This window comes from Patagioenas fasciata, chromosome 11 (genome assembly GCF_037038585.1).
Source record: "Patagioenas fasciata isolate bPatFas1 chromosome 11, bPatFas1.hap1, whole genome shotgun sequence".
NCBI lineage: Eukaryota > Metazoa > Chordata > Aves > Columbiformes > Columbidae > Patagioenas > Patagioenas fasciata.
In genome coordinates this window covers 7979502-7988642 of record NC_092530.1, presented here as the reverse complement: position 1 = coordinate 7988642, position 9141 = coordinate 7979502, and the positions used below count along the sequence as shown (strand labels likewise).

Sequence of the window (9141 nt, the reverse complement as noted above, 5' to 3'; positions counted from 1 at the left end):
GCCGGGAGCTGTAGTACCGCCGGGAGCTGTAGGGCCGCCGGGAGCTGTAGTACCGCCGCGCGGGGCCCGCCGGGAGCTGCGGGGCGGCCATGGCGGAGGAGGGAGAGAGGAAGGCGGCGCTGGAAACGGTGGGTGCGGGCGGCTGAGGGGCCCGGCGAATCGCTGATCCCCCCGGGCAGCGGCAGCCGGGGCCCGCTGAGTGCGATGGGGCGGAGGGGGGTGGTTTGGCGTCGCAATAAATCATGCTAGCGAAGGCAGATGCATGGGAAAGCTGCCGCAGCGGGTCGTCCCCCGCCGCATCCCCGCGGTGGAGCTTCGTCCCGGCAGCGGGAAGCGGCGAAGAGCCCGCTGAGCCCGGCGGGGAGCGGCCGGTCCGGGGCTGGGCCCTCAGACCCACCCGGCCCGTTCCGAGACGCGAAGCCGTTCGGGTTTCCCTGGCTGGAGCAGCCGCTCTTTTCAGCGTCTGCGAACAGCAGGGCGAGGAAGGAGCTGAGCATACGAGTGGTGTCCCTGGAACAGAAGGGGACGCACCTTTTAGTCGAATTTCTTGAGGTTTAGGTGTTTGAGGTTGTCCTGGAGGGTGCAGAAGCAGGCAGAGGCCAGGACTAACCTATTTTAAAGCTAGTTAGGGCTAACGCTTTCTAAAACAAACCTTGCCTTTTGAAGATTAACTACTCAGCCTTGTGTAACATGGGGCCCTGGATGGCTTTAACCACCAGCCGCAGCCAGCAGCGTGTCCTGTCTCCACCTTCACCCGTTCGATGTTGCTGGGCTTTGTGGCAGGAGTTCCTGCCCCCTCTCTCCATGCCCAGCACCGGCTGCAGGCGGCTGAAGGCAGTAGATGGCACTGCACTTCACGCTAACAGGGCTGCAGGCTCCCAGCTGGGCTTACACCGTGTCCCGGCGACAGGGAGAGCTGACACCGCATCTGGAAGACCACATCTGGAATTGAGACCACACCTGGAGTATTGTGTCCAGTTGTGGCCCCTCAGTTCCAGAAGGACAGGGAACTGCTGCAGAGAGTCCAGCGCAGCCACCAAGATGCTGAAGGGAGTGGAGCATCTCCCGTGTGAGGAAAGGCTGAGGGAGCTGGGGCTCTGGAGCTGGAGAAGAGGAGACTGAGGGGGGACTCATCCATGGGGATCAATATGGAAAGGGGGAGTGTCAGGAGGATGGAGCCAGGCTCTTCTGGGTGACAACCAGTGACAGGACAAGGGGCAATGGGTGCAAACTGGAACACAGGAGGTTCCACTTGGATATGAGAAGAAACTTGTTCCTGGTGAGGGTGGCAGAGCCTGGCCCATGCTGCCCAGGGAGGTTGTGGAGTCTCCTTCTCTGCAGACATTCAAACCCGCCTGGACACCTTCCTGTGGAACCTCAGCTGGGTGTTCCTGCTCCATGGGGGGATTGCACTGGATGAGCTTTCCAGGTCCCTTCCAACCCCTGGCATTCTGGGATTCTGTGACACAGGATCATCGGGTGCTCTGTGCACTGGTCTGTCTGTCTGTCAGTGGGAGGTAGGGAGACCTGAGCACCAGGACAGCTGTACAGGAGAAAAAAGTGGGCTCTGTAAGTTGCCTGATTTTACAAGTTGCCTTTAGGGAAGGCTTAATACAGTGGTTTTCCATAATCTTTCAATCTATAGCCCCTAAACTTTTCCTAACAGCACAACAGACCCTAGAGTCTCTTAGCAATAGTCTGGCTCCTGCTAGTTACTTTTTTCAGGCTCTGTAGAGCCTTATTCTTCTCCACAGTTGTGCAGGGCACAGGCTGAAAGTCATGATTGCACCAGGAAGCCCAATCCTAATCCTGCAAGTCTGATGTGATGAATGGAATGGATCTTTGAAGAGCTGCAGTTGGCAACAAACCGGCGATTCCCTGACGAGGAATGCAGTACGTGACAAAAGAGGAAGGCACGTAGAAAGCAACACTGGCTCATGAAGACCAGCAAAGGGCTGTATATTCTGATGTAAAAGATAAGTTATGCATAAACTGCAGTGAGTGTAGGAACAAGGGAGTTGTAGGACTGTTGCACACCCACTTCATGTTTGGCTGATCCCATCGATCTGTGTTGTGCTAATGTGTCCACCTCAGCACCAAATACAACATTAAATAATTCACCTATGTAAATCACAGCCCCTCCAAGCAGGAGAGGTTCTGGGTGACATGAGATTGCAGCTCTTAGGCTTGCATAGCCTTGAGATCTCATCAGCTTTTCCTTCTGCCTCTATCGTAATCCAAGAATGCAGACAATTTGGTAAAAAGCAAATCATTGTGTGCCCAAAGAAGAAAAACACCAGATAAGCAGAAGGCCTTTTTTCCAGGGCATCAGGGCTTTTGGCTCACATGAAAACAAGTTTTCTTGTGAGGAATACCTGGACACCTCTTATCTAAGAGTCAGAAACACCCCAAGAGCCACCTGCTTCAGGGCACAGACCCCATTGCTACAGGGACTGGGGAGGAATATGTCCTTCAGGGGAATGTGTTGGTTTTCTTGGAAGCATCAGGCAGCACCTGCACCAGGGACAAGATACCTGACCAGGTGGGCTTGTTGAGAAGCAGTGAAGCTTATGGTCCTGCTGAGATCCAGAATTGTATCCAAGGACTCTCCACAGGAACAAGGAGAGAGGCATTGAGTCCCTGTGAAGCCAACAGGTTCAACACAACGTGTTCCTTATGGCTGCGTTCCTTATGGCTTTCATCTGCCGGATCAACGTGCTGGGTACTTGCGCTGCCCTAAGGAGCCAGGGGCAGCTTAAATTCAGCGGGTTGCTGCTCTGAGGCACTTGCTGCAGCCCCACAAGCTGGCCCAGCTGTGTGAGAGAAGCATCCTGTCCCTTCCTTCCTACGCCCGCATGTTCCTTCAGCTCTGCAAAGCAGTTTGAAGTCAGTGCAACTCTCAGCACCGTGTGTTAAACTCCCAGTTATCCTATTTTTCAAATCGTTTTTATGCAACATTTGTAACTCAGCTGGAAATATTTGAAAAAGCATCTTTTTGCCTCAAAGTGTGCAGAGCTACACCAGAGCTACAGTTTCACTCCCCTAGCGTGACCAGATTGCAGGAGCGTCACTGTCCCAGTGAACAGAGCTGTCTCATGGGGGCGAGAGGTGCACTTGGGATAGTGGCACCCGGGCACCCTCCCAACCCTGTGCCTGGATCCAGGGAGCAGACTGGGACCAGGTGGCCTGTCCTGGCACACACGTGCCTCCCGAGTTAGTCTGCTCTTGTTTGAGCCTGTAGTCTTTGGACAAAACAAACTCTTGGGTGTGACTGGTGCTAATAAATTTAATAAATATTTCCTTGCAAAGCCTCACAATAGGAGAAACTGTGGCCCGTAGCTGCTTCTGGGAAGATGGAGGAGGGTGCTGGGTCTCACAGGCAGGAGAGCAGACAAGGTGTCTCACCAGTGCCGCTGGTTGCCCGAGTGACCTGTATCAAATCTCACGTTTTCATTCCATGCCAAGGCAAGGTGGTGTTTTGGTTTTGTTGGTTTTGTTTTGTTTTTTTTGTGTCTTATTTTAATCACCAGCAAGACCCACCACTTCATTTGTGGATTGTGATGTGCTGGGAGGCGAGTCAGACCCTGTCAGTCCAGCATCCCCCGTGTTGATGTGATGTTGATGTGATGCTGATGTGATGCTGATGTGATGTTGCTGCGTCACACCTGCCCTTGCATCGTTCTGCAGGTCCGGGCAATCTCCGCAGAAATCAGTCTGCATCTCCCTTCTGAACTGCTGAGTCAATTCCCCATGGCGACTGTGCCTGTAAAAAGAGGGACAGGACTGCTAGGGGACAGCTGCTACCCCAGGGGAAATGTGGGGGGTTATAAAACCCCTGGAGCAGTTGAGGATTTGGCCACAGGCAGGATGTGAAGGGATCAGCGCTGTCTTAGCCTGGCTCCGCACTTCACCTCGAAACCTCTCTCTGCTGCCAGCAGAGGAAGCGATTTGGGGGTGTCTGGGCATGACAGGCTCCACGGTGGCTACGTGAGCCCGGGGAGAGGTCAGAGGCTCAGCAGCCCTCTGACAGCTAAGTGATTAAGTGACTTGTTGGCTTTGGAGGGGATCCCAAACCGGTCTTCTCAGGAAGCGTTAGCTGGTAAAGCTCTTTTCAGGCGCCTGAGCCAAAAGCAGCAGGAGGATGAGGGGCTGGCTGCCAGCATTGCAGGGTTCATTACATGGGGGGCTCACCGGTGGGCTCATCGTGAGCATGTGAATTTGGGCTTAGAGCTCCGTTTGGTTTTGAGCTGGGATAAGATTTCCCTGCTGACAGGCAGAATTCCTCCCCAGGGATTTTTTGGCTGTCCTTCCCTCTCGTTCCTGTCTAGCCACAGGTGATGGGACGTGGGGCGACACCAACCTGAACTGTCACTCCCAGCTTCTTTCTACCATGGGTGCAGAAGCCACAGCTTGCTTTGGACTCCTCTCCTGTGAAGAGGAGGGGTGCACAGGCACTTTGGTAACTGGGGAGAGGTTTCTCTGAGGTCTGTAATTTTTGCACCTTTCCCTCCGCTGCAATGGTGCTTTTGCTCACACCACAGCAGCTGAGATGTGAGACACAGAGGTGGCCCAGCTAGACCTGCCACTCCCCCCATTGCTTGGTGAAGCTGAGCACAACACTGTATTCACCCTGAGACTGGCGTTCCTTACCTCAGAGAGCCTTAGAGCATTTCTTCTTTCCCCATTTGTGACAGGTCCAGGCAGATGGGACAGACGGAAACTGCGTCACATTTGTGTTGCACGACGAGGACCACACGCTCGGCAACTCCCTCCGATACATGGTCATGAAGAAGTAAGTGGAGCCTCTGGCCTGGCATCGCCGAGGGTACCTCTTCTCTTACTTTAACCTTCTCTTTACTCATCTGCATCTTAGTTGTTACTGGAACGAGGGAAATGATCAGTAATTACCTCTGTGCACCTCTGTTAGGGTCTTTATACCAGACACGGTGCCAAAGACTCCTTACCTACTGCCTCTCTTCACAGGATTATCTTTTCCCTTCTGCTGTTAGTGTCAGGACCCTGAGAGCACTGATCGCCCTTAATGGGCCTGACCAGCCATACCTGGGACCTCCACCCACACCCTGCCCATGGGTCCCAGAGCCCCATTTGAGCTCAACTCAGGGCTTGCAGTCCCTCCTGAGCTATGTTCTAGGAGTATGGGTCTCTAGCTCAGCCTGTACTGGGCTTTAGACTCCATTTACCTGGGTGCTGATGCACAGACTGACTTCCTGACCTGATCTCAGCTCTTCCTCATCATCCAACCCCAGGCAATGCTACAGGCTCAGGGAAGAGCGGCTGGAAAGCTGCCTGGCAGAAAAGGACCTGGGGATGTGGGTCGACAGCGGCTGAACATGAGCCAGTGTGTGCCCTGGTGGCCAAAAGGCCACCAACATCCTGGCTTGTACGAGCACTGGTGTGGCCAGCAGGCCCAAGGCAGTGACCATCCCCTGTGCTGGGCACTGGGGAGGCCAAACCTCAAATCCTGGGTTCAGTTTTAGGCCCCTCATGACATGACAGACCTTGAGGTGCTGGAGCGAGTGGAGAGAAGGGAATGGAGCTGGTGAGGGGCTGGAGCACAAGTGTGATGGGAATGGCTGAGGGACCTGGGGGGTTCAGCTGGAGAACAGGAGCTGAGGGGAGACCTTCTGATCTCTGAACTGCCTGAAAGGAGCTTGGAGCCAGGGGGGTCGGGCTCTGCTCCCCAGGAACAAACGCCAGGAGCAGAGGAAACGGCCTCAAGCCATCTCCTCTGCCTTACTATCCATGGCTCCCAGCTCACCAGCCCTTAGGAAACAGCCAGCCCTTGCTGCTCCTGGATGGTTAGTTATGAAGGAAACGTAATGTCTGACATGTGAAAGACTTCCGAACGTCTTATTTGGCTCTGGGTAAGATGATGTGCATCTCCATTCAAATACATGTGATCAGGCAGTATCTATGTCTCCTTCTGGGACAAGCACAGTCAGAAAAGAGGGTAGGAACAGCCAGTATTAAGCGGGAATTGATGCTGGGAATTAATTATCCTGCTGCCCCCATCGAAATATACAAATAGTTTTACCCTGGTTGCACACTTTTATCGAACTGGGCAGCGCTGAGGGCTTGTGAAGATCACTGGTAAGCCTCGGAAGAATTACAGCAGGAAGTTCAATGCATCACCTCAAATGACAGTTGCGTTGCAAATGTTGTGTGAATTCCTCTGAGAAATCACCACGACAAGAACAGCAGCCTTCCTGCCACTGTTCTTTCTGCTGGGTGCACAAAGGTTCTACCAACCGCCTCAGCTTATGAAGGCAGATGCCGTGCAGTCTGCAGACCATCTCCCTAAATTGCTGCAGTGCCCTAGACCCATCAGCATCTTTCGCCCAGCAGAACTGCAGCAGGTTTGTGTGCAGGGAGGTTTCCAAGCAGCCAGGATCCCCTGGTCAGACTCTGCAGGTGCCAGGATGGTACCTGTGGTCCTGCCAGCCATGTCCTTCCCCTGGGAAGCTCCAGCTACAGCTCAGAGACAGACAGGGGTGTGTGAATAAGGTTACACAGGTAGTTTCCCTTCAGCATATCCCTTCTGTGAGACACTCAGTCATTTTAGGAACATCCTGAGCCTCTGACTTTCCTGAGATTTGCTGTGGACTGGCCTGGGTTTCACTGCTCTCTTCTTCTCTCTCCCTTTCTGCAGCCCTGATGTGGAGTTCTGTGGCTACTGCATCACACACCCCTCTGAAAGCAAGATCAACTTCCGCATCCAGACCAGAGGTGTGTGCGTTTCCTTTGTGTGATTCCCCCTGCTCATGTCAGTTTTCCACCATGAGTCATTGAAATAAAGAAAGGCGCTTTTCTCCTCCTTCTCTGCTGCCCACCTGGAGCTGCTGGGCCCTGTTGCTCAGCTGGAGAGGCTGCTCTGAGCCATTATGCTACAGATCTGTTTCCCAACAGTAGGGCTGAGCCAGTGGAGGCTGGAGGAGACCACAACCTCTTCTGGTCCCAGGTACCTGGGTTGACTGGAGCAGGCACTGAACTGCAGTGCTGGGATGGAGCTGTCAGAGGTGATGGGTGCTCCATCTGCCCCTAAATCAGCCACAGGGATTGGAAAGCAAAGCCAAAGTGCACTGGCATACATATATATATATCTCTGCAATAAGAGAATTTGTTACTGCTTCTTCTCAGCTGTCTTGCAGCTTTGCTCATCAGCCTGTGAGCCGCAGCTCTTTTGAAGAGCCTCATGAGTCTGTGCTGTCTTTTGACTTGCCTCCCAAAGAGGACTTTGTTCCCTGATTTTAGACACTGACAACTCTGAGCCTCTTGCAGTCGCTCACTCCCCCCAGCATACCAACCTTCAGCTCAGTGCCCTGCCCTCCGTCCAGGCTCCACAGCTTTGTCTGCTGCCCAGGGGGACAGTTTTATTTCATTCCTTCCCTCCTGGGGCTGTTCACTTGAGCATCAGGTATGTAGAAGCCACTTTCTGGAAGCAAGGAACTACTTTATCACAGAATTCCAGAATGTGAGGGGTTGGAAGGGCCCTGGAAAGCTCATCCAGTGCAATCCCCCCATGGAGCAGGAACACCCAGCTGAGGTTCCACAGGAAGGTGTCCAGGCGGGTTTGAATGTCTGCAGAGAAGGAGACTCCACAACCTCCCTGGGCAGCCTGGGCCAGGCTCTGACACCCTCACCCCCAACAAGTTTCTTCTCATATCCAAGTGGAACCTCCTGTGTTCCAGCTTAAACCCATTGCCCCTTGTCCTATCACTGGTTGTCACCGAGAAGAGCCTGGCTCCATCCTCCTGACACTCCCCCTTTCCATATTGATCCCCATGAATGAGTCCCCCCTCAGTCTCCTCTTCTCCAGCTCCAGAGCCCCAGCTCCCTCAGCCTTTCCTCACACGGGAGATGCTCCACTCCCTTCAGCATCTTGGTGGCTGCGCTGGACTCTCTCCAGCAGTTCCCTGTCCTTCTGGAACTGAGGGGCCACAACTGGACACAATATTCCAGGTGTGGTCTCCCCAGGGCAGAGTAGAGGGGCAGGAGAACCTCTCTGACCTACTGACCACCCCCTTCTAACCCACCCCAGGTACCATTGGCCTTCCTGGCTACAAGGGCCCAGTGCTGGCTTGCTGACTCTTTAATTCCATAAAAAGAATTAGTGCTCAAGCTGTCTGCTCTAGCCTGGGCCACCACACTGAGCTCAGCTCGCAGGCTGCTGGTGATGGGCTGGGAGGAGGGAAGTGTGTGGACAAATATGGGCTGTAAGAGCCTCTCTCCATCACAGGGACTGCCCTTGGACGTGGTGGTAACAGCTACTAACCCATTTCACTAACACATCTTTCCCCCAGGGACCCTTCCTGCTGTTGAGCCGTTCCGGAAAGGGCTGAATGACCTGATGGGTGTTTGCCAACACGTCCTCAACACCTTTGAGGTGAGACTGTTGCCGAAGAGCTCAGGGGTTTTTGTATCTCTTGGTCTCAGTGGGGAGAAGAGTGGGCTGGGACCTGTGTTGTGGGTATTTTGACATGAAAAACCAGGTAGTATTTTCAGACATTCTCTGGCTGCCCTGCGGCCTGGCCTGGCTTCTTTTCCCTTGGAGTGACCGTCAAGCTCAGTCACTTCTGAAACTACCTGGAGCTTCTCAGGTCCGTCAGCCTTTCCAGGCACTGGACAGAGAAGTCACAGCTCAGACCAGGGTGGTTGCACTGTGGTATGTGAGTCACTCAGATATATATGCAGTTAACATTTGTCCTTTGGTCTTGTTTGCAGAGGAGCATGAAAGAATTCAGGGCCCAGAGGGAAGAAGAGATGCAATAGCATTTGGGGATGACAGTCCCCGTGGATGTGTGTGACGTCTGTGTGTCAAATTCCCCGTGTCAAGAGTTTTTGTTTGTTTGTTTGTTTGTTTTTTAATGACTGCCTTGATGCAAACCTCTATTTTCTGTGATAATAAAGTTTATGAAGTTTGATGCCACAGAGGTGACACTGTGTCCAGCTCAACATGGGTTTGCAAAGTGGTATCTAAGAGGCAGCTTTTTTGCCCTTCCTTCCTTCCTTCCTTCCTTCCTTCCTTCCTTCCTTCCTTCCTTCCTTCCTTCCTTCCTTCCTTCCTTCCTCCCTCCCTCCCTCCCTCCCTCCCTCCCTCCCTCCTTCCCTCCTTCCCTCCCT

General features: G+C 53.5%; 1 protein-coding gene across 1 annotated transcript; it reads left to right on the top strand.

Moving 5' to 3' along the window:
* The first annotated feature begins 4 nt into the window (after positions 1-4).
* On the top strand, positions 5-8947 carry LOC136106247 (DNA-directed RNA polymerases I and III subunit RPAC2-like). Its single transcript, XM_065846500.2, has 5 exons — positions 5-128; positions 4695-4792; positions 6671-6747; positions 8322-8404; positions 8743-8947. Exons 1-5 carry the CDS (start codon positions 90-92, stop codon positions 8788-8790), a joined length of 345 nt encoding a protein of 114 aa, XP_065702572.1. The 5' UTR covers positions 5-89; the 3' UTR covers positions 8791-8947.
* Positions 8948-9141: the final 194 nt, after the last annotated feature.